Consider the following 27,990-nt stretch of genomic DNA (forward strand, 5'->3'; position numbering starts at 1 on the left):
CTGTGGGGCCGGGTTCCACTGTGGGGCCGGGCTCCGCTGTGGGGCCGGGTTCCCATATAGGGCCGGGTTCCGCTGTGGGGCCGGGTTCCACTGTGGGGCCGGGTTCCCATATGGGGCCGGGTTCCCATATAGGGCCGGGTTCCGCTGTGGGGCCGGGTTCCCATATGGGGCCGGGTTCCCATATGGGGCCGGGCTCCGCTGTAGGGCCGGGCTCCGCTGTAGGGCCGGGCTCCGCTGTGGGGCACAGATCGGCGGTGACGCCCCGGGCCCGCCGGGAGCCTCAGTGGGGCCGCGGGCCCCGGGGCGGGCGGGGGGCGGCGGGGCCGGGACCCACCGGAGCACGGGGGGCTCGGGCAGGGTGGCGGCGGCGGCGGGGCGGGGGTCCCGCGGCACGGGGAGACCCCGGGAGGGGCGCAGCGCAGGCGGCCCCACAGGCAGGAGCTGGGGACAGAGGGGCGGTCAGGGGGGCAGAGGGGAGTGAGGGGACAGAGGGGAGTGAGGGGGCAGAGGGGAGTGAGGGGGCAGAGGGGCAGTGAGGGGGGCAGAGGGGCACTCAGTGGGCAGAGGGGCACTCGGGGGGCAGAGGGGCAGTGAGGGGACAGAGGGGCACTCGGGGGGCAGAGGGGCAGTGAGGGGGCAGAGGGGCACTCAGCGGGGAGGGACCGCGGGGGCTGGGGAGGCTTCCGGGGGTCCCCTCCTCACCAGCGGGCGCACCCCACGGTCAGGGTCCCGCCCGGCGGCAGCTCCACGATCGGGGGGTCCCGGGCGGGGCTCCCGGAGGGCTCCGGCCCGGGGGGGGTCCCGGGGGTGGTCCCGGGGGGGGTCCCGGGCGTGCCCCCCCGCAGCAGCGCGGCCGGCACGGAGCAGGGGCACTGCTGGGGCTGAGCCGGGGGTGGGGGGCGCCCGGGGGGCACCCACACACCCAGGGACCCAAAGCACCCCAAAGCACAGCCCCAGGGGCCCCCGTGAACCCCCCACCGTTCCGGCGGGCACCCACCATCCTGAGGGGCACCCTGGGGACCCCCCACTGCCCCAGGGGTCCCTCACCCCTTCCCGTGATCCCCCCGACCCAGGGACCCCCTGCCGGGGGGGGAACCCAGGGAACCCCCCCCCCCCACCCCCAGGACACCCCCCCAAAGCGGGAGCCCCCACCCCGGGACCCCCGAGCGCTCTGAGGGGCGGCCGTGGGTGTGTGGGCCCCCCCAATCCCCAAATCCCCCCCGTACCCCATATCCCACCCCCCGCGTGGGGCACCCCGGGGTGGCGGGGGTCTCACCTGCAGGCAGGCGCGGCGGTGCAGGAGGGTGCCGGGGGGGCACTGGCACCCCTCCTGGCACCCCCCCGCGCACCCCACGGCGCCCCCGAGGTGGGCGCAGCTCCGGGGGCACCCCGAGCCCCCCCCGCACTCCCGGAAGGTGCGGCCCGGGGGGCAGCCGGCGTCTGCACCCCGAAAAACGCTCAGAGCCGAGGGCACCCGGCCCATGCCCCCCGAAAAACGCTCAGAGCCGAGGGCGCCCGGCGTCTGCGCCCCCCAAAACCCCTGAGCGCCCCCAACACCCCTGAGCACTGTCCCCGTGTCCCGGTCCCCGTGTCCCGGTCCCCGTGTCACCATCCCGTGTCCCGGTGCCCGTGTCCCATCCCCGTGTCCCGCTCCCCGTGTCCCGGTGCCCGTGTCCCGTCCCCGTGTCCCGTCCCCGTGTCCCGTCCCCGTGTCCCGTCCCCGTGTCCCGGTGCCCGCGGGGCACTCACCGCGGCACGCGTGGCTGTGGCAGCTCTGGCTCTGCAGGGCCGGGCCCGGGCACGGGGGGGTCCCGCAGCCCCGGCGGCGCCAGCGCTCGCCCCCCCCGCACGGAGCGCTGCAGCCGCCCCAGGGCCCCCACGGCGACCACCGGCCCCGGGCGGGCTCCGAGCCCCGCGGTGACACCGGCACCCCCGGGGGCTCCGAGCCCCGCGGTGACACCGGCACCCCCGGGGGCTCCGAGCCCCGCGGCGGCTCCAGGGACACCGGCACCCCCGGGAGCTCCGAGCCCCGCGGCGACACCGGCACCCACGGGGGCTCCGAGCCCCGCGGTGACACCGGCACCCCCGGGGGCTCGGGGGTCTCCGTGCCCCCCGGCGGCCGCGGGGACCCCGGGGGCGGGGGCTCCTCGGTGGCCCCGGGCGGCCCCGCGCTGCCGGGCTCTGGGGACAGAGGGACGCGAGGCTCGCGGGTCCCGGTGGCACTCGGGGGTCCCAGCTCCGGGCCCGGGGGCTCGGGGGGTCCTGGCACGTACCGGGTCCGCAGAGCTCGGCACAGCCCCGGACCTCTCGGGGGGTCCCGGTGCAGGGGGCGCCGCCCTCCGCGGCCGCGGGGTTGGTGGGAGACCTGTGGGGAGGGGGAGGTGGGGCAGGACCCCCGTTATGGGGCAAACCCCCCGTTATGGGTGTGACCCCCCCGTTATGGGTCAGACCCCCCGTTTTGGGTCAGACCCCCATTATGGGTCAGACCCCCGTTATGGGGCAGGACCCCCCGTTATGGGGCAGGACCCCCATTTTGGGGCAGGACCCCCCGTTATGGGGCAGGACCCCCATTTTGGGGCAGGACCCCCGTTATGGGTCGGACCCCCCGTTTTGGGGCAGGACCCCCCGTTATGGGGCGCCCCTCACCTGAAGCGCTGCCGGGTCCCGCTGCCGCAGTCACAGCGGGTCCAGGGGGTCCAGCGCGACCACCCGCAGGATTCAGGGGGGCCCCGGTTCCCGGGGACCCCCAGCACCCCCGCAGGGACCCCGCAGGCGCTGGAGGGAAGAGGGGGCGGCTCCGAATCCCGGGGAGCCCCTGGGAGGCCCCCGGTGCTCAGGGACCCCGGTTTTTGGGGACGCCCAGCACCGGGATTTGGGGTAGCGATGGGTTTGGGGTGCAGCAGGTTTCACGGTACGGGTGGGATTTGGGGTTCAGAGGTGTCGGGGTTATGGGGTTGGGGTACGGTGGGGTTTTGGGGTACCCGGGCTCGATGCAGCCGCTCCCCTGCAGGACCAGCCCGGGCCGGCACCGGCAGCCTGGGGGTGGGGGCGGTTCAGGGGGGCTTCAACCCCTGTACCCCTCCCAACGCCCCCTAAATCCTTCCCCCCTCCGAGACTGCTCCGTGCCCCCCAAGTTCCCGAGCCCCAAATCCCCCCAAATCCCCCCAAGCCCCCTCCGTGCCCTTCCAGGTCCTCCCACGTCCCCCAGACTCCCCCGTGTCCCCCGCCAGCCCTACCCAAGTCACCCCCCCGAGACCCTCCCAAGACCCCCCCCGTGTCCCCCAAAATCCCCCCGACCTTCCTCGCAGCCCCCCGGGCACGAGCTGTTCCCACTGAGGTCCGCACAGGTGGGGGGGCAGGGGGGGACCCCCAGAGCCTCGCAGCCCCCCGGGGGCACCAGCAGCATCTGCGGGGCGCAGGCTGGGGGAGACACGGGGGTCAGGGGGGGTGGGCAGCCTCGGGGGAAATTTGGGGTGGCAGGGGGTCAGGGATGGGGGTCAGGCATGGGGGAGGCCACTGGAGCAGTCGGGATGGAGGGGTTGGGGGGGTTGGGGGGGTTTAGGGGATTTTAGGGGGCTGGGGTGAGCACTGGGGGTTTGGGGGCTCGGGGGGGATTTAGGGAGGGCAAGGTTGAGGGGTGTCCCCGGTGCCCCCCGTACCTGGGGGGTCCCCGCAAGGCCGCAGGTTGCAGGGCCGGCTCTGCAGGGCGCCTCCCTCGCACGGCCGCCCCCCGTTTTTTGGGGGGGGGTCGCTGCAGCTGCGGCGGCGGCTCCGGTGCCCCCCCCCGCACGGGGCGTCGCAGGCGCTCCAGGACCCCCAGGGCGCCCACCCGCCCGCGACTGGGGGGGCACGGGGCGGTCAGGGGGGTCAGCACCCCCACACCGCCCCGGGGCCACCCCTCACCCAGGGACGGGGCTGCTGAGCCCCCCGGCCGCCCCTAACCCGGAGTCCCCCCCTCGGGGACCCCTCCGGACCCCCCGAGTGGGCACCGACCCCCCCCACTCGGGGACTCCGAACCCCGAGCCCCCCGCCCCCTGAGGAGCCCCTCGGGCCGGGGAGGGGGGTCCCCAGGCCCTGGGGGTCCCAAATGGGAATGGGGGTCCCCCCCTGAGGGGTTCGGGGTTCGGGGGTACCTGGGCAGGCTCGCAGGAAGCAGACGCGGCTGTCGGTGTCGGGGGGGTGGGCGCAGCCCCCCTCGGGCGGGGTGTCCCCCCGGCGCCGCAGAGCGACCCCCACCCCGCAGGAGCGGCTGCAGGACCCCCACTGCCCCCAGGGCGGGGGGGCGCAGCCTGGGGGACACGGGGGCGGCAGGGTGACCCCCGTGTTTGGGGGACCCACCCCCGCCACCCCCCAAGCCCGGTGCTGCCCATTTCGGACCGCGCGGCTCCCCCGGCCGGGACCGAATCCCCCGGCCCTGGGCGGCCGTTTCGGGGCGCGTCCCCCCGTTCCACCGGGACTCCCCCGTCCCGGGGGGCCGTTCTGGGGGGGCCTTTCCTCCCCACCTCCCGGGACCCCTCACCTGGGGGGGTCGCGGCGGGGACCCCCGTGGGAGCCGGCGAGGACAGCGCAGGGAGCTGGGGGGGCTCGTGGGGGGTCGCGGAGCCTTCGGGGGCTCTCGGGGTGTCCTCGGCTGGGGTCGCGGTTCCGGGGGGCTCGTGGGGGGTCGCGGAGCCGCCGGGGGCTCTCGGGGTGTCCTCGGCTGGGGTCGCGGTTCCGGGGGGCTCCGGCGGGGTCCCGGCGCTTCGGAGCCCCTCGGGCCCGGCCGTGGGGCTGGAGGGGGCACAGTGAGGCAGAGGGGCAGCAGGGGATGCCCGCAGTGCCCCCCGCTTTGCGGACCCCCAAACCCGGGGCTCCGCCGCGCCCCTCTCGTACCCGGGGCTGCCGGGGGCCTCGGCCGGCGCGGGGGGGGACATCGGTGTCACCGTGGCGGGCGGGGCGGCCGTGGCGTTGTCACCTGCGGCGGGCACGGACGCGGCGGTGACGGGCACCGGGGGATGGGGTCACCTCCCCCGGAGCCCCGGGACCCCGCACTCACCCGCGGGGCCGCAGGCGCAGCAGGAGCCGCCGTCACCTTCCCGCAGCCCCCGGCCCCGGGGACAGCCGGGGCGGCGCGGGGGACAGTAGGGGACGCAGCGGACGGTGCCACCGGGCAGGCACTGGCACACCCGGCACGGGCCCCCGCGCCAGCGCTCGCCGGGGCCGCGCCAGCGGCCGCGCTCCCGGCAGCGGCGGCACGGCGCCGCGCGGCACCTGCGGGCGGGACGCTCAGCACCGGCGCTCCCCGGGCCCCCCGCCGCCCCCGGGCCCCGCTCACCGCCGGGCCTTGCGGTAGATGCCGCGGCAGGGCCGCCCCGCGCCGCGCCGCGCCGGGTCGGAGGGGCTGCGGAAGGACCACTGCACGCCGGGGGTCCCGCAGCCGCCCGCGCACGAGCCCCACGGCGACCACGACGACCACCCGCAGTCCACTGGGGGGGACACCGGGTCAGCCGGGACCCCCGCGCCCCGCGGCGGGACCGCCGGGCTCGGGGCAGCGCCGGGCGGCGCCGCGGGGGCGGCGGGCACCGGGAGCCCGCGGGCAGCGCCGCGCCCGGACCCACCTGAGCAGCCGGCGTGGGGGCGGCAGTGCCGCAGCCGCCCCTCGAGGCACGAGCAGAGGCGGCAACCGAGCGGCACCGGGGCGCCCGGCGGGTACCGGCGGCCCCCGGCCCCGCACGGGCACTGCGGCGGCCGCACGCACCGCGCCGGCCCCGCGCCCGCCTCGGGGGCGTCCAGCACCTGCCCCGCCGGGCACCAGCACCCTGCGGGGCGGGGGGCGGCTCAGGGGGTCCCCCTCACGTTGGGGCGCCCCCCCAAAGCCCCCCGTGCCCCCTCACCTGGGCGGCAGGGCGGGGGTCGCGGGCAGGGCACGGCGGCCGCCAGGTCGGCGCAGGAGGCGGGGCAGGGGGCGCAGGGGAGGGGGCGCAGCCCCTCCGCGCACTCCGAGGCGTTGGGGCAGCCCCCCGGGGCACAGGGGGCTGCGGGCAGGGGTCGGACACTGCCAACTGAGCCCCCCTGAGCCCCCCTGAGCCCCCCACCCCCCGGTCCCGGCAGGGCCCACCCGTCCCACAGAGCCCCTCACCCTGAGGAGACCCCCACCCGCCGAGCGCCCCCCACCCTGGGGCTCGTCTGCCCCTCGAATGGAACCCCCCGGGACCCCCCACCCCATCGGGCCCTGCCCCCAGACCCCTCCCGAGCCCCCCGCCCCATGGGCTCCCCTCGTCCCACGGGACCCCGCGCCCCCAGACCCCTCCCGAGCCCCCCGCACCCACCCATCTCCAGGGCTCCGGGGCTCCCCCCGCGCAGCTCCTCGCAGGCGCGGCCGCCGTTCTGGGGGGGCTGGCACCCCCTCCTGCGCAGCCGGAGCCCCCCGCAGCCCCCCGGGCAGTCGGACCAGGGTCCCCACGGGCCCCACGCGCCGTCCACTGCGGGGGGCGAGTTAAGGGCGCCTCAGAACCCCCAAACCCCCGGACTGTGGGGTCCCCGAAACCCCCCCGGGCAGCCTGAACCGCGGGGACCCCCAAATCCCTCAGGTACCCCATGAGACCCCCGGCTCCCCCGCGGTCCCCCCCCACTTCCCTGGGCAGACGTGGCACTATCGGGGCTGCCCCTGCCTGCGCTGCCCCCGGCACCCCAACACCCCCGGCCCCCCCAGCCCCGGGACCCCGCGCTCACCGGGGCCCCCCCGGCCCCCCCAGCCCCGGGACCCCGCGCTCACCGGGGCAGGCCCGGTGGAAGCAGGGTCTCTCCTGCTGGCGCGGCCCCCGGCAGCCCCGCAGCAGGCCGGGCTGGCGCTGGTGACATCCCCGGGCGCGGCGCTGCCCCCCGGGCCCGCAGGGGCGGCTGCAGGACCCCCAGGGCCCCCAGGGCCCCCAGAGGCCGCAGCCCCGCTCGTCCCCCGCCGAGGCGCAGTCCCGCAGCCCGTCACACACCTGCGGGACACCGCGGCGGCGGCGGCTGCGGCGGGACACGGCGGGGACACCGGCACGGAGCCGGGGGACGCTCAAGCGGCACTGACAGGGACTCTGGGACACCGGGGTGGCACCGGGAGGGGGTGACGGGAGTCAGGGACACCGGGAGGGGGGTCCAGGGGGCGTCGGGAGGGACCAGGGGACAGCGGGGCTGGCACCGGGAGGGGGCAGGGGACAGCTGGGTGTCCCTGGAAAGGGGTCGGGGACACGCTGGGGATGGCAGCAGGAGGGATCGGGGACACCGCGGGGCTCCATGGCACACCGGGAGGGCGGGGACCGCGGTGGCTCGGGCGGGTGGCGGCGTCCCGCGGCCCCGTTACCTGATGGAAGGTGACACACTCCCCGTCCCCGCAGTCGAACTCTGCGCAGGGACCCCGCGGGCTGCTCCCGGGGCCGGGGGGCTCTGGGGGGGCAGGGGGGCTCTGAGGGGTTCCCAGGGCACAGAGGGGACTCGGGGGGTGCCGGGGTTGCGGTTGGGGGTACCTGCGGCCGAGCCCTCCCCGCTGGGATCCCCTCCCCGCTGTTTCCCGTTCCCTCCCCGGGGGGACCCCGGAGGTCGCCCCCCCCCCCAACCCCCGGGTCCCCAGGAGGCGAGGCGGGGGCACCCCCAGACCTCCCCCCGATGTCCCCAGAGGCGGATGCCGGGGGTCTCACCGCAGAGCTGGGGGCTCTCGTCGGCGCCGTCGCGACAGTCGGGGACGCCGTCGCAGAGGCGGGGAGGGGGCACGCAGGCGGGGGCGCAGGGCAGGTGGCCGGGGGCGCACGGGGGGGCGCAGGGCAGGTGGCCGGGGGCGCACGGGGGGGCGCAGCCTCCCTCGTCGCTGCCGTCGGGACAGTCGCTGTCGCCATCGCAGCGCCACCCCCGCGGGACGCAGCCGCCGCTGCGGCAGCGCAGGGACCGGGGCGGGCAGGGCGCGGCCGGGGCGCCGGCGGTGACGGGGACGGTGGCGGTGTCGGGGATGGTGTCGGGGACGGGGACAGTGTCGGTGACGGGGACGGTGACAGTAGCGGTGTCGGGGATGGTGGCGGTGTCGGGGACAGTGACAGTAACGGTGTCGGGGACGGTGTCGGGGACGGTGTCGGGGACGGTGTCGGTGACGGGGACGGTGACAGTAGCGGTGTCGAGGACGGTGTCGGCGACAGCGTCAGTGTCACTGACAGTGACAGTGCTCGCGACAGCGCCGATGGAGCTGCCGGTGACCGCGCTGACCGTGTCGGCGGTGGCAGCGGCGGTGGCAGCGGTGGCAGCGGTGACAGGGGACAGCGGCGCGGGCGGCAGCGCCACCGCGCACCCCGCCGGGCTCTCGTCCCAGCCGTCGCGACAGTCGCGGGCGCCGTCGCACACGGCGGCCTCGGGCACGCAGGAGCCGTCGGGGCAGGGCACGGTCCCGGGGGCGCAGGTGGCCCGCGCTGCGGACGCGGGGACAGCGGTGACACCGCCGCCGGGGGGATGCTGTCCGAGGGGGGGTCCCGGGGTGGGAGGTGGTCCCAGAGGGGCGAGGAGGTCGCGGGGTGGGGTCCCCAAAGGGGCGATGCCGGGTAGGGGGTCCCGGGGGGGTGAGTCCCTGGATCGGGAGCCTCTCGGGGCGGATGGGGGTGGTCCCCAGGTGGGGGCTCTCGTGGGGTGCTCCCAGGGCAGAGGGGTCCCGGGTCGGTGCCCGGTGGGGGTCCCCGGTGGGACGCTGCCGGGGCAGAGGGGTCGGGGGGGTCCCGGAGCGGCTGTCCCCCCGCGCCGCTCACCGGGGCAGTTGGCCTCGTCGGCGCCGTCGGGGCAGTGGCGGCGGCCGTCGCAGAGCGCGGCGGGGGGCTGGCAGCCGCCGCCGGGGCACGGCAGGTGCCCCTCGGGGCAGGCGCAGCCGCTCTCGTCGCTCCCGTCCCCGCAGTCGTCGCGGCCGTCGCAGCGGTGGCCGTAGGGGACACACCTGCCCCCCCCGCACCTGAACTGCCCCGGCCCGCACCGGGGGGCGCAGCCTGCGGGGACGGGACCCCCAGGTGGGCACGGACATTCCCACCGGGGGCACCGGCACCGCACGGGGCACCGGCGGGTCTCTGCTTCCCGGGGAATCCCGAGCGGCGCCATCCCCGCGACCTCCAGATGCCGCGGGGGGCACAGGGTTGGGGGGCGCAGGGACCCCACTGAGGGGCACAGACACCCAGGGTTTGGGGGGCTCAGGGACCCTCAGTGTGGGACACAGACACCCAGGGTTGGGGGGCTCAGGGACCCTCAGTGTGGGGCACAGACCCCCAGGGTTGGGGGGCTCAGGGACCCTCAATGTGGGACACAGACACCCAGGGTTGGGGGGCCCAGGGACCCCACTGAGGGGCACAGACACCCAGGGTTTGGGGGGCTCAGGGACCCTCAGTGTGGGGCACAGACCCCCAATGTTGGGGGGCTCAGGGACCCTCAGTGTGGGGCACAGACCCCCAATGTTGGGGGGCTCAGGGACCCTCAACGTGGGGCACAGACCCCCAATGTTGGGGGGCTCAGGGACCCTCAGTGTGGGGCACAGACACCCAGGGTTTGGGGGGCTCAGGGACCCTCAGTGTGGGGCACAGACCCCCAATGTTGGGGGGCTCAGGGACCCTCAGTGAGGGACACAGACACCCAGGGTTGGGGGGCTCAGGGACCCTCAGTGTGGGGCACAGACACCCAGGATTTGGGGGCTCAGGGACCCTCAGTGTGGGGCACAGACACCCAGGGTTGGGGGGCTCAGGGACCCTCAGTGTGGGACACAGACCCCCAATGTTGGGGGGCTCAGGGACCCCACTGTGTCGCACAGACCTCAAAGCCTTCAGGGCTCTCTAGTTCCCCAGGACCCCAAAACCCCCTGCAGCCCCCCACTCCCAGGCCCCCCCGAGCCCCCGTGCTCACTCACCCGCCTCGTCCGAGTCGTCCCCGGGGGGACAATCGAGGCGCCCGTCGCAGACGCGCGCGGGGGGCAGGCAGCGCCCCCCGGCACAGGCGAAGTCGGGGGGCGCGCAGGCCGGGCCCGGGCACCCCGCCTCGTCCCAGCCGTCGGGGCAGTGGGTGACGCCGTCGCAGCGCGCCCCCCAGGGCAGGCAGCGCCCGCCGGGGCAGCGCGGCTGCTGGGGGGCGCAGGGGGGGTCGCACAGCTCGTCCGAGCCGTCCCCGCAGTCGTCCTCGTTGTCGCAGAGCCAGGCCCCGGGCACGCAGAGACCCCCGGCCCGGCACCGGAACTCCCACGGGGCGCAGCCGGGGGCGGCGGGACACGGGGACGGGCTCGGGGGGCACTGCCAGCGCCCCTCGAGGCACGTGCTGAAGGCGGGACACGGACGGGACTCAAAGGGGGCCGGGGGCTGCCGGGTCCCGGTGCGCCCCGCCCCGGCGTTCCGGTGCGCCCCTGTCCCAGTGTCCTGGTGTCCAGGGGTCCCCGTGTCCCAAATCCCACTGTCTCCGTGTCCTGGTGTTCCAATGTCCTGGGATCCCAATATCCCATTTCCCAGGTGTCCTGTGTCCCCACGTCCCGGTGTCTCGGTGTCCCGGTCTCCCAGTGTCCCAGTGTCTCCATGTCCTGGTTGCTGTGTCCCGGTGTCCCCACGTCCCACTGTCCCCATGTCCTGGTGTTCCAATGTCCTAGGATCCCAATATCCCATTTCCCATGTGTCCTGTGTCCCCACGTCCTGGTGTCCCAGTATCCCGGTGTCCCAGTGTCCCACTGTCCCGGTTTCCCGGTGTCCCAGTGTCCCGGTGTCCCCATGTCCCGGTGTCTCGGTGTCCCGGTGTCCCGGTGTCCCCATGTCCCAGTGTCCCCATGTCCCAGTGTCCCGGTGTCCCGGTGTCCCGGTGTCCCAGTGTCCCGGTTTCCCGGTGTCCCGGTGTCCCCATGTCCCGGTGTCCCGGTGTCCCGGACCCCGGCAGGCCGCCGCCCGGGATCCCAGTGTCCCCATGTCCCGGTGTCCCGGTTTCCCGGTGTCCGGACCCCGGCAGGCCGCCGCCCGGGACCCCAGTATCCACCAGTGGCTCACCAGTTGCTGCAGCCCTGGGTCACGGTGGCGCCGGCCGGGAAGGCGAAGCCGTCCCAAAAGCAGGGGCAGGCGGGGGGCTCCACGCACAGCCCGTCTGCGGGGGGCACGGGGGGCACCGTGAGCCCCGGCCCGGCCCCCCGGCGCCCCCCAGCTCCCTGCCCCCGCCCCCCCAAGCCCCTCACCGTGCAGGAGCCGCCCGGGGGGGCAGAAGCAGCCCTCGAGGCACCCCAGGGCCCCGCAGGGCTCGGGGGGCGCCCGGCCGAGGTCGCGGCAGGTGGGGGGGCAGGGGGGGCCGCAGGGGCTGTACTCCTGCCCCCCCTCGCACTGCAGGGCTGCGGAGATCGGGGGGTTAGGGGGGTGGAACCCCCCACTGCCCAGCCTGGGACCCCCAAACACCACGCGAGGCTCTTGCCCCCCCTCCTCCCACAGCCCCGCGGGGGACCCCCCTGCGCCACGGCCCCTATGGGGGCTCCTGCGCCCCCAGACCCATTGGCCGGCCCCCCGTGTCCCCGGCTCCCCCCGGGCCCCCCTGTGCCCTCCTGAGCCCCCCCAGAGTCACGGCACATCCCCGGCTCCTCCCCGCCCGTGCCCCCCGGCCCCCGCACTCCCGGTACCCGCCCTGTGCCTCCCGTGTCCCCCGTGCCCCCATATCCCCGGTACCCCCATATCCCCGGTAACCCCCGTGCCTCCCAGCCCACCGTGGCCCCCGGGACCCCCCGTGCCCCCGTACCCCCGGTACCCCCGGTCGCTCCCGGTCCCCCGGCACCCCCTCCTGCCCCGCACTCACGGCACAGCCCCTGGCTCCGCCAGCGCAGGGGTCGCCCCCGCCGGCCGCACTCCTCGGCGTAGGCGGCCAGGGCCGTGCACAGACACTCGCAGTCCCCGCCGCTGTCACAGCTGCGACACGCGCCGTGGGACGGGGCCCACGCCCGGAGCCGCCCTGGGGCTTGGGGACCCCCCGCGCCCCCAAACTCACCCGCAGGCGTCGAACAGGCACCACTCGTAGAAGCGCTGGGGGGGCACCAGGTCGTGGCAGGGGGCGAAGAGCTGGTGCCGCAGGACCCCGCAGCGACCCCGCGCCCAGGCCGAGCGCTGGGGGCTGTCCTGGGGGGGACACCCCGTCAGACCCCCGGGGACACCCCGCCAGACCCCCGGGGGGACACCGCGTCAGAGCCCCGGGGACACCCCGCCAGAGCCCCGGGGACACCGCGTCAGAGCCCCGGGGGACACCCCGCCAGACCCCCGGGGACACCCCGCCAGAGCCCCGGGGACACCCCGCCAGACCCCCGCGTGTCCCCACATTGGCCCCGTCCCCGGAGATCGCAGCGGTCAGCGCGGGGCTGAGACTGCCGGGGGAGATTTCAGCCGAGCCCAAGGCACCTCCTCATCCTCCTCCCTCTGGGGCTCGACACCGTCACTGCCCCACGGTAACCCCCAACGTCCCCTGCCACCTCTTGTGTCCTCCAGTGTCCCCCTGCCAGCTCCCCGTGTCCCCCTGCCAGCTCTCCGTGTCCCCCTGTGCCTCCCCGTGTCCCGCGGTGTCCCTATCCAGTTCCCTGTCCCCCCTGTCCCCCCCGTCCCCCCATATCCCCCCCGTCCCCCTGTCCCCGTGTCCCGTACGTCGCAGGGGTGCGGGCGGTGCCCGTCGGCCTCGGGGCAGAGCGGGCTGAGGCGCCAGGAGTCCCCGAAGATCTCGGGGGTGGCCTCGAGGGCCCCGTCCCGGCTCCCGAAATCGTTCTCGGCGTCGCCGTCGAAGTTGCCGCAGAGCCCGGCCAGGCGGCCGCGCAGCCGCGGGGACACCCGCACGTACACGCGTGTCCCTGCGGGCACCGCGCCTGCCAGGGTGCCACCCGCGGCACCCACGGCACCCCACGGGCACCCTTCCGCCGTGCCACCGGCGCTGCGGGCCCCGTGTGGCGCCAGGGACCCCGCATGGTGACACCGCCATGGTGACCCCAGGGACCCGCATGGTGACACCCCCCCCACCGTGTCCCCCGTGTCCTCACCTCCGTCCCACAGCACGGCCACCCCCCGTGTCCCCCCGTGTCCCCCCGCGTCCCCCCGTGTCCCCCCGTGTCCCCCGTGTCCCCCGTGTCCTCACCTCCGTCCCACAGCACGGCCACCCCCCGTGTCCCCCCTGTCCCCCGTGTCCTCACCTCCGTCCCAGAGCACGGCCAGCCCCAGGCGGGTCAGGAGCAGCAGGAAGAGCCCCGCGCGCTGCAGCGCCAGCCCCGACCCCCCGAACACCTTGGGGGGTCGCACGGCCACCCCGTTCACTGTCACCTCTCGCCCTGCCGGTGCGGACCGAGGGTCACCCCCGTGTCCCCCTGCCTGTTCCCCCACATCCCCCCGTGTCCCCCCATGGCCCCCGTGACCTCCCACGTATCGCCCGTGTCCCCCGTGTCCCCACCCCCTGCAGCCCCCACCCTACCGCGACCGAGCCAGGCTGTCACCCTGGATGACACCCACAGGTCCCCGTGTCCCCTGTGTCCCCTCACCCCGCAGCATGTGCACCACGGTGTCCCCCGTGTTCCCCGTGTTCCCCGTGTCCCCCGTGTCCTCCGTGTCCCCTCACCCCGCAGCATGTGCACCACGGTGTCCCCCGTGTCCCGCGTGTCCCGTGTGTCCCCCGTGTCCCCCGTGTCCCCTCACCCCGCAGCATGTGCACCACGGTGTACCCCGTGTCCCGCGTGTCCCGCGTGTCCCCCGTGTCCCCTCACCCCGCAGCATGTGCACCACGGTGTTGCCCATGGCCACCACCACGGACTTGGTGCAGGTGACGCCGCTGGCACCGCAGGGGACGTTCTCGGCGGTGACAGCGAAGAGCCCGGTGGCCTCGCGGGCCAGCAGGTACTCGCAGTCCCCCGCGAAGGTGAAGGCGCGGCCGTCGAAGGTGACATAGTGGGGGTCCCCCGTGGCCACGCAGGTCCCCGCGCACTCCTCGCGCCCGCAGTGCCACCGCTGTCCCCGGCACACGCTGCGGGGACAGGCTCGGTGCCACCGCGGGGGCTGGGGGCGGCTCCGAGGGCCCGGCAAGGCCCTGGGGGTGCCCGGGGGTCCCACCAGGTGTTGCAGTCGCGGGCGATGGTGGCGTTGGGCGGGTACAGCTGCCCGCCGTGGTGACAGGGACACTCGGCCGGGGGCACGCAGCGCCCGTCCTGCCACCAGAGCGCGGTGAGGGGGGTGAGGGGGGTGAGGGGGGTCCCCCATCCCATCCCATCCCATCCCATCCCATCCCATCCCATCCCATCCCATCCCGTCCCGTCCCATCCCATCCCATTGATCCCATCCCATCCCATCCCATCCCATCCCATCCCATCCCATCCCATCCCATCCCATCCCATCCCATCCCATCCCATCCCATCCCATCCCATCCCATCCCATCCCATCCCATCCCATCCCATCCCATCCCATTGATCCCATCCCATCCCATCCCGTCCCGTCCCGTCCCGTCCCGTCCCCCCGGGGTGTCACCTACCAGGAGCAGGGTCCCGGGGGGACACACGCAGCCGTCGGCGGGGCCGCCGCAGGTGCCGGCGGGCTCGGCGGGGTCGCAGCGGCGCAGGCAGGACCCCGGGGCGTGCAGCAGCCCCGGGGGGCAGCGCGGGGCGGGGGGACACGGGGCGGGGGCGCAGCGCCACGACCCCCCTGCGCACACACTGCGGGGGCGGGAGGGATCCCCGTCCGCCTGAGGCCCCAAACTCCAAAATCCAAACCCCACCGAACGCCCCGGGGTCCCCACCCACATCTCCAGCACCCTCCAACCCCCCCTCATCGGGGCGCCCCAAGCTCCGGCCCCCTCATTCTGCTGAGACCCCCATGCCGCGGTCCCCATGTCCCCATCCCCACCCCTCCTCCCCCCAAATCCCTCTGAGACCCCACAACGCGGTCACTGCACCCCCATTCTCATCTCCCAGCTGGTCCCCTGCAGCCCCATCCCCGGGGGTCCCCATCCCACCGAGGGCCCCGAACTGGGGTCCCCCCGCTCCCCGGTTGTGCCGCGGCCCCGTCGCTGTCCCCACGGTGGGACACGGGACGAAAGCCCCTCCGTCCCGCGGGGCGTCACACCGGGCCGGAGGGGCTTTCATCGCGTGTCACCGTCACCGCCACATTCTGCCGGGGTGACCCCCGTCCCGTGGGTGCCCCTCCAGCCCCCAAACCTCCCCGTGACCCCCAGATTCCCCCGGACCCACCAGGCCTGGCAGCCGCGGCGGATGCGGGCACCGGGCGGGTACAGGCGGGCGCCGCGGGGACACGGGCAGGCGGCGGGGGGCACGCACTGGCCCCCCTGGGCCAGCAGCAGCCCCGGGGGGCAGCGGCAGCCGGGGACGCAGAGGGTGTCCGGGGGGGGACAGTCGCTGGCTCCGGGGGGCTCCGAGCAGGAACGGCCGCAGGGACCCCCGCAGTCCCGGTACTGCTGCCCCCCGGGACACGGCTCGTCTGGGGGGACATGGGGGTCACCGGGGGGGCAGACGTCACCTCATCCTGTCCCCATCCCATGCCCATTCCGATACCAAACACATCCCGTCCCATCCTGTTCCCATCCCATCCCATCCCATCCCATCCCATCCCATCCCATCCCATCCCATCCCATCCCATCCCATCCCATCCCATCCCATCCCATCCCTTCCCACCGCAGAGGCTCCGGTTCCTCCACTCCAGCTCCGTCCCCTCCCGGGCGCATTCCCGGCCGTAGGCGCCGAGCACCGGGCAGGGGCAGCGCTCCCGCTGCCGCTCCCGGCAGGAGCACACGTCCCAGCGGCACAGCTGCACGAACGGCTCCGGGTCCACCACGCGGTGACACGGCTGTGCCGGGGGGACACTGTCACACACGGCTGTGCCGTGGGACACTGTCACACACGGCTGTGCCGTGGGACACTGTCACACACGGCTGTGCCGGGGGGACAATGTCACACACGGCTGTGCCGGGGACACTGTCACGGCTGTGCCGGGGGGACAATGTCACACACGGCTGTGCCGGGGGACACTGTCACACACGGCTGTGCCGGGGGACACTGTCACGGCTGTGCCGGGGGACAATGTCACACACGGCTGTGCCGGGGGACACTGTCACGGCTGTGCCGGGGGACAATGTCACACACGGCTGTGCCGGGGACACTGTCACGGCTGTGCCGGGGGACATTGTCACGGCTGTGCCGAGGGGACACTGTCACGGCTGTGCCGGGGACACTGTCACGGCTGTGCCGGGGGACACTGTCACACACGGCTGTGCCGGGGGACACTGTCACGGCTGTGCCGGGGGACAATGTCACACACGGCTGTGCCGGGGACACTGTCACGGCTGTGCCGGGGGACATTGTCACGGCTGTGCCGAGGGGACACTGTCACGGCTGTGCCGGGGACATTGTCACGGCTGTGCCGAGGGGACACTGTCACGGCTGTGCCGGGGGACACTGTCACACACGGCTGTGCCGGGGGACATTGTCACGGCTGTGCCGGGGGACAATGTCACGGCTGTGCCGGGGGACAATGTCACACACGGCTGTGCCGGGGACACTGTCACGGCCGCGTCGCCGGCCCCGCTCGCCCCGCGGGGGCTCACCTGGAAGGCCGGCCCCAGCAGCACGGCGCAGGCGGCCTCGGCGCGCTCCCGGCTCCCGGCGAAGGCGTCGCAGGGATCGGGAATGCCGGGGCCCAGCGCCGGGCAGGCTCCGGCCGCCCGGAAGGCGTTGGCGAAGGCGGCGACCCCCGGCTCCACGTCCCCCTCCGGCGTCGTGAAATCGTCGCGCTGGTCCCCGTTGAAGGTCCCGCAGAGCCCCCGCACCTGCCCGGAGCAGGGCCGAGCCTCGCAGAGCCCGGCAGAGCCTCACCCCAGCGGCTCCAGCCCGGAGCCGGGCACAGCCTCATCCCAGCAGCTCCATCCCGGAGCCTGGCACAGCCTCATCCCAGCGGCTCCAGCCCGGAGCCTGGCACAGCCTCATCCCAGCAGCTCCATCCCGGAGCCCGGCAGAGCCTCATCCCAGCGGCTCCAGCCCGGAGCAGGGCAAAGCCTGGCACAGCCTCACCCCAGCGGCTCCAGCCCGGAGCCGGGCACAGCCCGGCACAGCCTCACCCCAGCGGCTCCAGCCCGGAGCAGGGCACAGCCTCACCCCAGCGGCTCCAGCCCGGAGCAGGGCAAAGCCTGGCACAGCCTCACCCCAGCGGCTCCATCCCGGAGCCGGGCACAGCCTCACCCCAGCGGCTCCATCCCGGAGCCCGGCACAGCCTCATCCCAGCGGCTCCGTCCCGCTGGGGCATCCCGCAGGTCCGGGGCTCCCACTCACCGTGCCGGCCATGGCGGGCTGGAGGGTGATGAAGGTGTCGGGGGTCCCCAGGCCCCAGAGCAGGTGGGCGTCGGGCAGCTGCAGGTGCAGGAAGGCCGAGGACGCGCGGCGGATGCTCAGCTCGGCCCCGGAGAAGGGCAGCGTCACCTCCCGCCCGGCCACTGTCACCTCCCCTGAGGGCGACACAGTGGCTCCATGCGGTGGCCACCGGGACGGGTCCCATCGCCGCGGGAACATCGGGGACGGGCGCCGGAGGGGCTCCCGCCGCCACGGAGACTTGGGGACGGGCGCTGGGATGTCACCCACCGCGGGGACAGGGGGCATGGGCACAGGGCTGAGACCCGCTGCTGCGGGGACAGCGGGGACAGGCACCGGGACGCTGCTGCAGCACCACCAGGGCGTGGGGATGATCCCGGCCCCGGTCCCGGTCCCGGTCCCGGTTCCGTCCAGCTGTGTCACCTGTGCCGTGGAGCCGGGCCGTGGTGCGGTTGGTGGTGACAGTGAGGCTGCGGGGACAGCCGTGGGGCCCGTGGCTGTCACACGAGTCCTGCTCGGCTGTGATCAGCAGGCGCCCCGCCACCAAGTCCTGGGGGCAGAGAGAGGGTGACACCCCCGGCCACCGCCATGGCCACCGCGGCCACCCCGCATCACCCCCGGCCACCGCGGCCACCCCCGCATCACCCCCGGCCACCGCCACGGCCACCGCGGCCACCCCGCATCACCCCCGGCCACCTCCCCGTCACCAGCACAGCACCGCGGCCACCACCGGAGCGCCGCCCCGCCAGCGCCCGGCCGCCCGCCGTGTCCCCCGTGTCCCCTCACCTCCACCAGCGTGTGGGCGCAGGCGGCCGGCAGGGAGAAGCGGCGGCGGTCGAAGGTGACAAAGTGACGCCCCGCCAGCACCGCGCACTCGGCCGGGCACCGCCGCTGCTCACAGCGCCAGCGACCGCCCTCGCACGTGCTGGGGACACCGGGGACACCGGGGACACCGCTCAGCGGGGAGGGACACCGGGGACACCGCTCAGCGGGGAGGGACACCGCAGGGACCGCGCGGCGATGCGGGGACGCCGCGGGGACTCCAGGATGGGGGACGCGTGGCAGGGGACGCTGGGACGGCGGGGCACGTCTCAGGGAACCTGAGATTAAGGGGGGCACCCCGCAGGGACCGCGGGGTGAGGGGACATCATGGAGGACGCGAGGATTGGGGGGCACACGCCAAAGGGGACCCCGGGGCTGCCCGTCGGCGGGGCCCTCCCCAGCGGGTGCCAGCCCGGTGCCACCGCCGTGCCACCCACCAGCGGTTGCAGCGCTGGCGGATGCTCTGGCCGGGCTCGTAGCGCTGCCGCCGGTGGTGGCAGGGGCAGGCGGGCGGCGGGACGCAGCCGGCCCGGTCGCGGGCCAGCCCCGGGCCGCACTCGCAGCCGCCGTGGCAGTGGCGCTGGCAGGTGCCCTGCTCGGCGCCGCCCGCCGTGCCGCAGGTCACCGGGCACAGCGACACGCAGTCCGAGAAGCGCTGCCCCGCGCCGCAGCGGCGCTCTGCGGATGGGCGACACCGCGGTGGCACCGGGGCACCGCGGGGAGCGCCCGGGGGGGGGACACCCCAATTCCTACCGCAGAAGCCGGGACGGCGCCAGGACACGTCGAGCTGGCGGCGGGAGCACTCCCGGGCGTAGGCGGCGAAGGTGGCGCAGGCGGCGGCGGGCGGGGGACCGGGGGGTGGCAGGGGACCGGGGGGTGGCAGGGGACCGGGGAATGATGGAGGATCAAGGGGTGACAGGGGACCGGGGGGTGACAGGGGATCGGGGAATGATGGAGGATCGGGGGGTGGCAGGGGACTGGAGGGTGACAGAGGATCAGGGGGTGACAGGGGATCAGGGGGTGACAGGGGATCAGGGGGTGGCAGGGGACCGGGGGATGGCAGAGGATCAGGGGGTGACATGGGACCGGGGGGTGACAGGGGATCGGGGAATGATGGAGGATCAGGGGGTGACAGGGGACTGGAGGGTGACAGGGGATCAGGAGGTGACAGGGGACCGGGGGGTGTCAGGGGACCGGGGGGTGGCACGGGGGCTCCGTCCCCACACAGCAGTGCCACACACGCTGCATAGAACCCGCTGGGGTCCACCTTGGGTGGGGGGAGCAGCAGTGAGAATCTTCCAAGACTCCCCAGAAGAAACCAGAACCCCCTGGAATTTCCCAGACCTTCCAGGACTCCCGGGATCCCCAGGATACCCCAGGACGCCCTGGGATCTTGCAGAACCCCCCAGGAAGTTCCAAGACCCCCCAGGACTCTCTGGAATCCCCTGGGAGCCTCCCGATCTCCCCAGAGACCCCCGGGAGTCCCCAGCACATCCCGGGACAACTCTGGGATGCCCCAGAACCCCCAGGAGCCTCCCGGGACAGCCCCGGGACCACGCGGGTCCCCCGGGACATCCCAGAACCCTTCGGGACCCCCGAAAGACCCGCCGAGACCCCCTGGGACACCCCAAGCCCCCCGGGACCCCTGGTGCCACCGACCTCGCCGTGGCACTGCCGGAAGGGCTGGGCCAGCAGCTGCCCACACGTGGCCACCGCCGGTGCCAGCTCAGCCGGGCCACACCTGGTGCCAGCCTCCGGCACGTCCCTGCACGGGGGCTGAGGCGGGGGTCCCTCAGCGCGGGGGCGACCCCCGGGGACCCCCAGACGGGCACGAGGTGCCACCCCGGCCCCTCAGGTACCTCTGTGCCAGCCGCCGGCACCTTCCAGGCGTTGCCGAAGGCGGCGGCGACGGCGGCGATGTCCCCGTCGGGGAGCACGAAGTCGTCTGGGGGGACAGGCAGGGTGGGGGGCGTGGGGCGACCCCCGGCCCCCCAGGTGGGGCGGGGGCGGCGCCGCCCGCGCGGAACTCACCCGCAGGGTCGTCGGTGTAGGTGCCGCAGAGCCCCCAGGTGGCACCGCGCAGTTCGGGCTCCGCCGTCACCGTCACCGCCAGGTGCCCGTCCCAGGCCACCCGCACGCCCAGGCTGCTGGCCACGGCCACCCAGTCACCCGGCCAGGTGACCCCGAGCCCTGCGCCAGGGACGGGGCGGCTGGGGCGGCGGATCCGCTGGCAGCGGCTGGTCACCGTGTCCCGGTGCCCCCCGACGGTTCTGGGGGCTCATCCCCAGCCTGGCCGGGCCGCTGGCCTTGGGGACCTCACCTTTGTGCAGGTAGGGGCGTCCCTCCGGCACCGCCGCGCCGTTCACCGACACGTTCCGTCCCTCGGCCACCACCGTGTCTGTCCCGAAGCTCATGTGCAGCTCCTGTGGCAGAGGGGAGGCACCGGGCGCTCAGGCGTGCCAGGGACCGCGGGGATGGGCACGGGGACGGGCACGGGACACTCGTGTGTGCCACGGTGCCGGGGACGGACCCGTGGCTGCGCCATCCCAGGCCCCGGACTCATCCCAGCCCCCCAACCCGTTCCAGCTGCCATCCCCGCTGCCAGTTCCCAGCCTGGCTCCCACTGCAGCTCCCAGCCCCACTCGTGCCCTGGGAACAGGCCCAGGGACCCCAGGGGACCCATCCTGTCCCCCTCCCCGGTGTCTGGGTGCCCGACGGTGACATCGCACCCATCCCCGCTCCCGCCATCCGTCCCCGCCCCGCTCCACGCCGGCAGCGATTTGGGCGCCCCTCCCCGTGCCCCGCTGCCCGTCTGCGGTACCCGGGGCCGTCCCAGTCCGACGGTGACGCCCCAGGTGCCGTCGGTGGCGGCGGCCAGGCGGTACCGGCAGCTCCCGGCGAAGCCGAAGTGCCGCCCGTCGAAGGTGCGGAAGCGCGTCCCGGCCCAGGCCTGGCACGCGGCCGGGGGGCTGCGGTGGCGCGGGGAGCCCCCGTCCCCGCCCAGCGGCAGGCGGGTGCAGGGCAGGCAGGGCCCCCCGCCGTCCCCGGGGTGCCCGCCGCGCCAGCTGCGTCCCCAGGGCTGCTGGCAGCACTCGGCGCGGCTCATGGCGCTGCCGTTGCGGCCGCCGGCGCCGTCCTGGCACTGCCAGGCGCCGAAACAGCGGCCCAGGGAGCCGGGGCCTGGGGCACGGGGACGGTGGGTGGCACCGAGGGGCACAGGGGGTGGCACTCACCCCAGCCCCCAACCCAGCCCCCGTCCCAGCCCCCAGCCCAGCCCAGCGGGACTGGCACAGGGAGGGTGTCACACCGGGAATGATGTGCTGGGAATGACGCTCATCCCAGTTCCCATCCCGGCTCCTGGCTCCCATCCCACTTCCCATCCCGGCTCCCAGTTCCCATCCCAGCTCCCAGTTCCCATCCCAGCTCCCAGTTCCCATCCCGGCACCCAGTTCCCATCCCAGTTCCCATCCCAGCTCCCAGTTCCCATCCCAGTTCCCATCCCAGCTCCCAGTTCCCATCCCAGTTCCCAGCTCCAATCCCAGCTCCCAGTTCCCATCCCAGCTCCCAGTTCCCATCCCAGCTCCCAGTTCCCATCCCAGCTCCCAGTTCCCATCCCAGCTCCCAGTTCCCATCCCAGCTCCCAGTTCCCATCCCAGCTCCCAGTTCCCATCCCAGTTCCCATCCCAGCTCCCAGTTCCCATCCCAGTTCCCAGCTCCAATCCCAGCTCCCAGCTCCAATCCCAGCTCCCAGTTCCCATCCCAGTTTCCATCCCAGCTCCCAGTTCCCATCCTGGCTCCCAGTTCCCATCCCAGCTCCCAGTTCCCATCCCTGCTCCCAGTTCCCATCCTGGCTCCCAGTTCCCATCCCAGCTCCCGGCGGGGATGGCACAGCAGGGATGCCCCCGGTGCCACCCCCGTGTCCCCTCACCCTCGGTGCAGCGGGGGCCGCTCCAGCCGGGGCAGCAGCCGCGCTCCGTGCGGTTCCGGACCACCGGCTGCACCTCCGGGGGGCTGCGGGGACACGCCGGCGTCACCCCGCGTCCCCGGTGCCAGCCGGTGCCGGCCGGTGCCGCAGCCCCCGGGCTCACCGGTAGATGTAGCAGAGGGCGGGGTCGGGGCCGGTGCTCCCGGGGGAATTCCCGCGTTCCCGGCGCGTGCGGTCCCGGTCCAGCCGCCACCCGGCCAGGCTGTACTGGTACAAAGTGGGACACGGCACCGCGGCCTCGCGCCGCGGCCTCACCTCCTCCTGCTCCGGCACCGGCACCGTCCGCTCGCACCAGCGCCTGCGGGCAGCCAGGGCATCCGCGGGGATCCGCGGGATCCGCGGGGATCCGCCGGGATCCGCCCGGGATCCGCCCGGGATCCGCGGGATCCACGGGGATCCGCCGGGATCTGCCCGGGATCCGCCCGGGATCCGCCCGGGATCCACCCGGGATCCGCCCGGGATCCGCGGGATCCATGGGGATCCGCCGGGATCCGCCCGGGATCCGCCCGGGATCCGCGGGATCCGCCGGGATCCGCCCGGGATCCGCCCAGGATCTGCCCGCACCTGGCACAATCCCAGCTCCATCCCAGCTCCCACCTGGCACCCCCTGTCCATCCCCACTCCGGGCACCCATCCCTGCTCCCAGCCCCTGTGAGCACCCCCAGGGATCCATCCCTGCTCCTGACACCCATTCCCAGCTCCCATCCCTGCTCCTGGCACCCACCCCAGCTCCCATCCCTGCTCCTGGCACCCACCCCAGCTCCCATCCCTGCTCCTGGCACCCATTCCCAGCTCCCATCCCTGCTCCTGACACCCACCCCAGCTCCCATCCCTGCTCCTGGCACCCACCCCAGCTCCCATCCCGGCTCCTGACACCCATTCCCAGCTCCCATCCCTGCTCCTGGCACCCATTCCCAGTTCCCATCCCTGCTCCTGACACCCACCCCAGCTCCCCACTCCCATTCCCAGTTCCAGGCCCTGATCTCCAGTTCACACCCCCAGTTCCCAGTTCTCTTTCCCAGCTCTCAAACCCATTCCCTGTTCCCATTCCCCATTCCCAGCTCCCTTCCCAATTCCCATCCCCAATTCCCATTCCCCAGTCCCATCCCCCAGTCCCCATCCCCGTTCCCCATCACCATCCCCATCCCCCATTCCCATCCCCGTTCCCATTCCCATCCCCATCCCCATTCCCATTCCCCATCCCCATTCCCATCCCCATTCCCATCCCCATTCCCATCCCCGTTCCCATTCCCATCCCCATTCCCATTCCCATTCCCTGTTCCCAATCCCAGTTCCCATTCCCCATTCCCCATCCCCATCCCCATTCTCGGTTCCCATTCCCCATCCCCGTTCCCCGTTCCCCGTTCCCGTTCCCATTCCCATTCCCCGTTCCCGTTCCCCGTTCCCCGTTCCCCGTTCCCCGTTCCCGTTCCCGGTCCCTCACCCTGTGGCTGCCCCCACAGCTGTCACCCACAGCGCGGCGATGGCCACGACCCGCGCAGTGCCCCCCGGCCACGCCGCCGCGGCCATGGCGGATCCCGGTGTTCCCGGAAAAGCGGGATGCAGGCGCCTCCGCTGCCACAACTCCCGGGGTGGCCCCGTGGCCAGAGGGTGCCCCGGGGTCAGCCCGGTGTCACCGGCCCCGCGCCGCTCACAGCCCGGCTGCGGCGCTGCCCGGCGGCTCCGGGATTTATGGCCGGGCCCCCGAAGCGCCGCCAGCTGCGGTGACACCGATTGGGCACAGCTGGCGGCTGGGGGGGCATGGTGACACCGGGGTGACAGCTCCCCGTTTCCCGGGAGAAGGCAATGGCGTGGGACATCCGGGATCCGCCACGGCCCGCGGGGACACGGATGTGGCAGCGCCGCGGGGACACGGATGTGGCAGCGCCGCGGCTCCTGGTCACGCTCACCCCCCGTGTCCCCGTGTCCCTGTCCTGTGTCCCCTCGGGTCCTGTTTGTGTCCCCTGTACCCCCCGTGTCCCCTCTACCCCCCGTGTCCCTGTCCTGTGTCCCCTCATGTCCTGTGTCCCCTGTACCCCCCGTGTCCCCTGTACCCACCCGTGTCCCCGTGTCCCTGTCCTGTGTCCCCTCGGGTCCTATTTGTGTCCCCTGTACCCCCCCGTGTCCCCTCTACCCCCCGTGTCCCTGCCCTGTGTCCCCTCGGGTCCTGTTTGTGTCCCCTGTACCCCCCGTGTCCCCTGTACCCACCCGTGTCCCCGTGTCCCTGTCCTGTGTCCCCTCGGGTCCTGTTTGTGTCCCCTGTACCCACCCGTGTCCCCTGTACCCCCCTGTGTCCCCGTGTCCCTGTCCTGTGTCCCCTCATGTCCTGTGTCCCCTGTACCCCCCGTGTTCCCTGTACCCACCCGTGTCCCCGTGTCCCTGTCCTGTGTCCCCTCATGTCCTGTTTGTGTCCCCTGTACCCCCCGTGTCCCCTGTACCCCCCCGTGTTCCTGTCCTGTGTCCCCTCATGTCCTGTTTGTGTCCCGTGTACCCACCCGTGTCCCCTGTACCCACCCGTGTCCCCGTGTCCCTGTCCTGTGTCCCCTCGTGTCTCTCGTGTCCCCCCAGCCCCGTGTCCCCCCAAGCCCGGTCCTGTGCTCCCCATGTCCCTCCCGTGTCCCCGTTTCTATCCCGTGTCCTTGCCCATTGCTATCCCCATGTCCCCCTGAGTGTCCCCAGGCCCCCCGGTGTCCCCAGGCCCCCCGGTGTCCCCATGTTCCCCCGGTGTCCCCAGGTCCCCTCAGTGTCCGCAGGTCCCGGTGTCCCCGGTCCCTGTCCGTGTCTCCGTGCCCCCCTCACCCTGTCCCCGACCCAGCCGTGTCCGTGTCCGTGTCCCCTCCCAGGGGGACACCCGGTACGGCACGGCGGTGGGGGACACGGGGGGACACGGGGCATGCGGACACGGAGGGACACCGGGGGCGCGCACACCGGGAGTACACGGGGAGGGACACCGGGGGCGCGCACACCGGGGGCGCGCACACCGGGGGCGCGCACACCGGGGGCGCGCACACCGGGGGCGCGCACACCGGGGGCGGTCCCGGCGGGGCGGGGGGACCGGCGGCCACCGCGGGGGGCGGGGCGCGGTGGCGGCGGCGGCGGCGCCGGTAGGGCCAGGGCGGCCCGGAGGCCACGGGTACGGGCGGCACCGAGACCGGAGCGGGATCGCGGCCGGGATCGCGGCCGGGGCCGCGCTCGGGAGGCGCAGGAAGGGCGGGGGTCCGGCGGGGAGGGGCAGGATGGGAGGGCGAGGACGGGAAGGGGGCGCGGAGGGGACGCGGGGGAACAAAAACGGCGGGTGGGGGGACCGAGGGGGACCGAGGGGGCAAAGAGGGCTCGGGTGGGGGTACGGGGGGGTCCGGGGGGCACGGAGAGCGGGGGTGGCGTGGCCGTGAGCTCCCGGGGGACAGGGACGGGGACGCCACTCCACGGGAACCCCGCGGGCCCCCCCAGAGCCCCGCGAAATGCCACGGGACTTCTCCGGATCCCTGCGAACCCCGCCTGACCCCCCTGAATCCCCCCGAACCCCCCTGAAGCCCTGCAGACCCCCCCGGACCCACCAAGCAGGAGAGCGTCTGCCCCCGCCGTGCCCTGGCTACGTGCCCGGGGTCCCGGGGGTCCCGAAGCCCCCGGCGTGCCGGGGGTCTCCCGCTCGGGTCTGGGGGGCTCACGCCGTGCCCCCCCACCGCAGGTCCCCCCGTGGCCAGGACGGAGCCGGAGGAGATGGAAGCACCGGGATGCACCGGCTCAGGTGGGGCCTGGGGGATTCTGGGGGGGCTCGGGTGGGGTGCCGGGGTGATGGGGCCACCCCCGAGCCGGGGAGGGACCTGTCTGTGCCTCTTTGTCCCCCAGCGTGGCTGGTGGTCCCCAAGGCGGAGGTGACCCCCGAGGACGGCGCGGATGATCCAGGGGACCCAGAGCTGCACGACTCAGGTGAGCCGGACGTCTCTGGGGACCGTGGGGTCACAGCCACCCTGGCCCGGGCCTGGTGGCAGCGCCGCGTCCCTGGGGGACGGTCACCGTGTCCCCAGGGCCAGCGACCGTGCCAGGTCCTTGCGGCGACGGTCGGCACGTCCCCGGTGCCGTTGGCCTCGAGGGTCACCGAGTCCGGTGCCAGCGGCGGCTCCGTGTCCTCGGGTGACAGCTCCCGCGTCGCGGGGCCGTGCCGGGCCATGCCAGCGTTGGCACGTCCCCTCCCGTGTCCCCGCAGGGCCGTGGCTGGTGCGGAAGGTGAAGGTGGAGGAGGAGGACGAGGCCGAGGCCTGGGCGGCCGCAGTCGGGGCCGGGGCCCCGCTGGGCGCGCGGCCGCCGCCCGGCGCCTTCCCCCCGGACCCCGCCGGGACGCCGGGGCGCGCCGGCGCCTGCAAGGCGGAGGAGCCGTGCCCGGAGGAGCTGGCATACGGGCTGCTGCCGGCCTGGGAGCCGGGGCCGTGCCCGGACGGGCTCGGGCTCGGTTTGGGGCTCGGCGCGGGCGAGGGGACGAGCCCCGGCGCCGCGGGGCGCGGGCGCTGCCCGCAGCCCGGCCCGCGGCCCTTCTGCTGCCCGCAGTGCGGGAAGGCCTTCGGGAAGAAGGCGCACCTGACGCGGCACCTGCGGGTGCACACGGGCGAGCGGCCCTTCCCCTGCCCGCACTGCGGCCGCCGCTTCCGGCAGCGCATCCACCTGCGCTCCCACCTGCGCACGCACACGGGCGAGCGGCCCTACCCCTGCCCGCGCTGCGCCCGCCGCTTCCGCAAGAAAACCCACCTGGACCGGCACCTGCGCACGCACACCGGCGAGCGCCCGCACCCCTGCCCGCGCTGCGCCCGCCGCTTCGCCCACCGCCAGCACCTCCTGCGGCACCTGCGCCTGCACGGGGACCCCGCGCCCGCCCACGGACTCCGCGCCGGGGACGGGCGCGGGGCCGGCCCCGCCGAGGAGCGGCCGCCGCCCTGCCCGGCCTGCGAGATCGGCCTCGCCTGGAAGCAGAGCCCGGCGTCGCCGCCGGGGCCGCCCGCGGGAGCGGCGCCCGGAGCCGGGAACGGACACGCGGAGGAGCGCCGGGACGCGGGCGGGGAGGGCCCGGCCGAGGAGCTGCTGCTCATCTGCCCCCAGTGCGGCACCAGCCGCGCCTGGAAGCCGAACGCGTCGCCGCACCCCTGGCGGCACCCGGAGAACCGAGCCCTCGGCTGTGCCCGGGACCCCCGGCACCCCCTGCAGCCCCCGCAGGAGCCCCCAGCCCAGGACCCCCAGCACCCCTCGGAGCTGCCCACGGCCGAGCCCCCCTTCATGCAGGACCCCCAGCTCCTGTCACAGGTGCCCGGTGCCAACTGCGCCCTCGGCTGCGCCCAGGACCCCCCGCCCCTCCCGCAGCCCCCGCAAGCGCCCGGTGCCCAGGACCACCAGCAGCAGCCACGGGCGCCGGGTGCCAAAAGCGGCCGGGGCTGTGCCCAGGACCCGCAGGATCCCCCGCAGGTGCCACCTGCCCAGCGTCCCTTCGCCTGCCCCCAGTGCGGGCGCGGATTCGGGCGCAAGGCGCACCTGGCGCGGCACCTGCTGGTGCACTCGGGCACCCGGCCCCACGCCTGCGCCCGCTGCGGCCGCCGCTTCAGCTCCAAAACCAACCTGGCCCGGCACCAGGCCGTGCACACGGGGCTGCGGCCCCACCGCTGCCCCCGCTGCGGCCGCGGCTTCACCCGCAAAACTCACCTGGAGCGCCACGAGCGCACCCACGCCACCGGCGCCGGGATGGGCACGGGGACGGGCACCGCCACCACCGGTGCGGGGATGGGCACGGCCACCGCTGCCGGTGGCACCGGCATCGCCGGGGCCCAGCTGAGCTGGCCAGAGCCCCCCACCCTCTGCCCCTGAACGCCCGGCGGTGCCAGGGGCT

The 27,990-nt window shown here is 75.1% G+C and overlaps 2 protein-coding genes and 1 non-coding gene across 3 annotated transcripts in view; 2 read left to right on the forward strand and 1 right to left on the reverse strand.

Annotated features, from left to right (window-relative positions):
* LOC110475116 (SCO-spondin) overlaps positions 1 to 22,706 on the reverse strand; it is a 30,737-nt gene extending 8,031 nt beyond the window's left edge. Inside the window, exons 1-46 of the mRNA XM_077783261.1 lie at positions 22,225 to 22,706; positions 21,979 to 22,147; positions 21,444 to 21,456; positions 20,958 to 21,316; positions 20,457 to 20,559; positions 20,168 to 20,326; positions 19,796 to 20,081; positions 18,890 to 19,113; positions 18,574 to 18,814; positions 18,101 to 18,239; positions 17,738 to 17,864; positions 17,279 to 17,451; positions 16,558 to 16,779; positions 15,629 to 15,800; positions 15,188 to 15,434; positions 14,473 to 14,653; positions 14,058 to 14,152; positions 13,715 to 13,971; positions 13,151 to 13,285; positions 12,615 to 12,814; positions 11,971 to 12,098; positions 11,782 to 11,891; positions 11,177 to 11,326; positions 10,995 to 11,088; positions 9,884 to 10,284; positions 8,748 to 8,978; positions 7,491 to 8,417; positions 7,328 to 7,410; positions 6,755 to 6,968; positions 6,309 to 6,485; positions 5,874 to 6,014; positions 5,598 to 5,798; positions 5,315 to 5,465; positions 5,036 to 5,250; positions 4,845 to 4,954; positions 4,520 to 4,770; positions 4,134 to 4,249; positions 3,660 to 3,839; positions 3,298 to 3,420; positions 2,982 to 3,036; positions 2,647 to 2,775; positions 2,274 to 2,365; positions 1,931 to 2,181; positions 1,277 to 1,522; positions 703 to 881; positions 335 to 441 (exon numbers count right to left, since the gene is read on the reverse strand). Of these exons, the coding sequence (XP_077639387.1) occupies positions 335 to 441; positions 703 to 881; positions 1,277 to 1,522; positions 1,931 to 2,181; positions 2,274 to 2,365; positions 2,647 to 2,775; positions 2,982 to 3,036; positions 3,298 to 3,420; positions 3,660 to 3,839; positions 4,134 to 4,249; positions 4,520 to 4,770; positions 4,845 to 4,954; positions 5,036 to 5,250; positions 5,315 to 5,465; positions 5,598 to 5,798; positions 5,874 to 6,014; positions 6,309 to 6,485; positions 6,755 to 6,968; positions 7,328 to 7,410; positions 7,491 to 8,417; positions 8,748 to 8,978; positions 9,884 to 10,284; positions 10,995 to 11,088; positions 11,177 to 11,326; positions 11,782 to 11,891; positions 11,971 to 12,098; positions 12,615 to 12,814; positions 13,151 to 13,285; positions 13,715 to 13,971; positions 14,058 to 14,152; positions 14,473 to 14,653; positions 15,188 to 15,434; positions 15,629 to 15,800; positions 16,558 to 16,779; positions 17,279 to 17,451; positions 17,738 to 17,864; positions 18,101 to 18,239; positions 18,574 to 18,814; positions 18,890 to 19,113; positions 19,796 to 20,081; positions 20,168 to 20,326; positions 20,457 to 20,559; positions 20,958 to 21,316; positions 21,444 to 21,456; positions 21,979 to 22,147; positions 22,225 to 22,706 (9,046 nt within the window). The remainder of the gene's footprint in view (positions 1 to 334; positions 442 to 702; positions 882 to 1,276; positions 1,523 to 1,930; positions 2,182 to 2,273; positions 2,366 to 2,646; positions 2,776 to 2,981; positions 3,037 to 3,297; positions 3,421 to 3,659; positions 3,840 to 4,133; positions 4,250 to 4,519; positions 4,771 to 4,844; positions 4,955 to 5,035; positions 5,251 to 5,314; positions 5,466 to 5,597; positions 5,799 to 5,873; positions 6,015 to 6,308; positions 6,486 to 6,754; positions 6,969 to 7,327; positions 7,411 to 7,490; positions 8,418 to 8,747; positions 8,979 to 9,883; positions 10,285 to 10,994; positions 11,089 to 11,176; positions 11,327 to 11,781; positions 11,892 to 11,970; positions 12,099 to 12,614; positions 12,815 to 13,150; positions 13,286 to 13,714; positions 13,972 to 14,057; positions 14,153 to 14,472; positions 14,654 to 15,187; positions 15,435 to 15,628; positions 15,801 to 16,557; positions 16,780 to 17,278; positions 17,452 to 17,737; positions 17,865 to 18,100; positions 18,240 to 18,573; positions 18,815 to 18,889; positions 19,114 to 19,795; positions 20,082 to 20,167; positions 20,327 to 20,456; positions 20,560 to 20,957; positions 21,317 to 21,443; positions 21,457 to 21,978; positions 22,148 to 22,224) is intronic.
* A 2,533-nt stretch (positions 22,707 to 25,239) lies between these two features.
* Positions 25,240 to 26,367, forward strand: LOC110475117 (uncharacterized). Its single transcript, XR_013341587.1, has 4 exons — positions 25,240 to 25,254; positions 25,810 to 25,869; positions 25,971 to 26,051; positions 26,329 to 26,367. It is a non-coding gene; the product is annotated as an uncharacterized LOC110475117 (transcript).
* A 236-nt stretch (positions 26,368 to 26,603) lies between these two features.
* Positions 26,604 to 27,968, forward strand: ZNF467 (zinc finger protein 467; the record flags this gene model as incomplete). Its single annotated transcript, XM_077783302.1, has 2 exons — positions 26,604 to 27,278; positions 27,327 to 27,968. Coding segments are annotated over 2 exons (1,317 nt in total), but the record flags the coding sequence as incomplete, so codon positions are not given.
* Positions 27,969 to 27,990: the final 22 nt, after the last annotated feature.

This window comes from Lonchura striata, chromosome 1, assembly GCF_046129695.1.
Source record: "Lonchura striata isolate bLonStr1 chromosome 1, bLonStr1.mat, whole genome shotgun sequence".
In the NCBI taxonomy this organism is placed as follows: domain Eukaryota; kingdom Metazoa; phylum Chordata; class Aves; order Passeriformes; family Estrildidae; genus Lonchura; species Lonchura striata.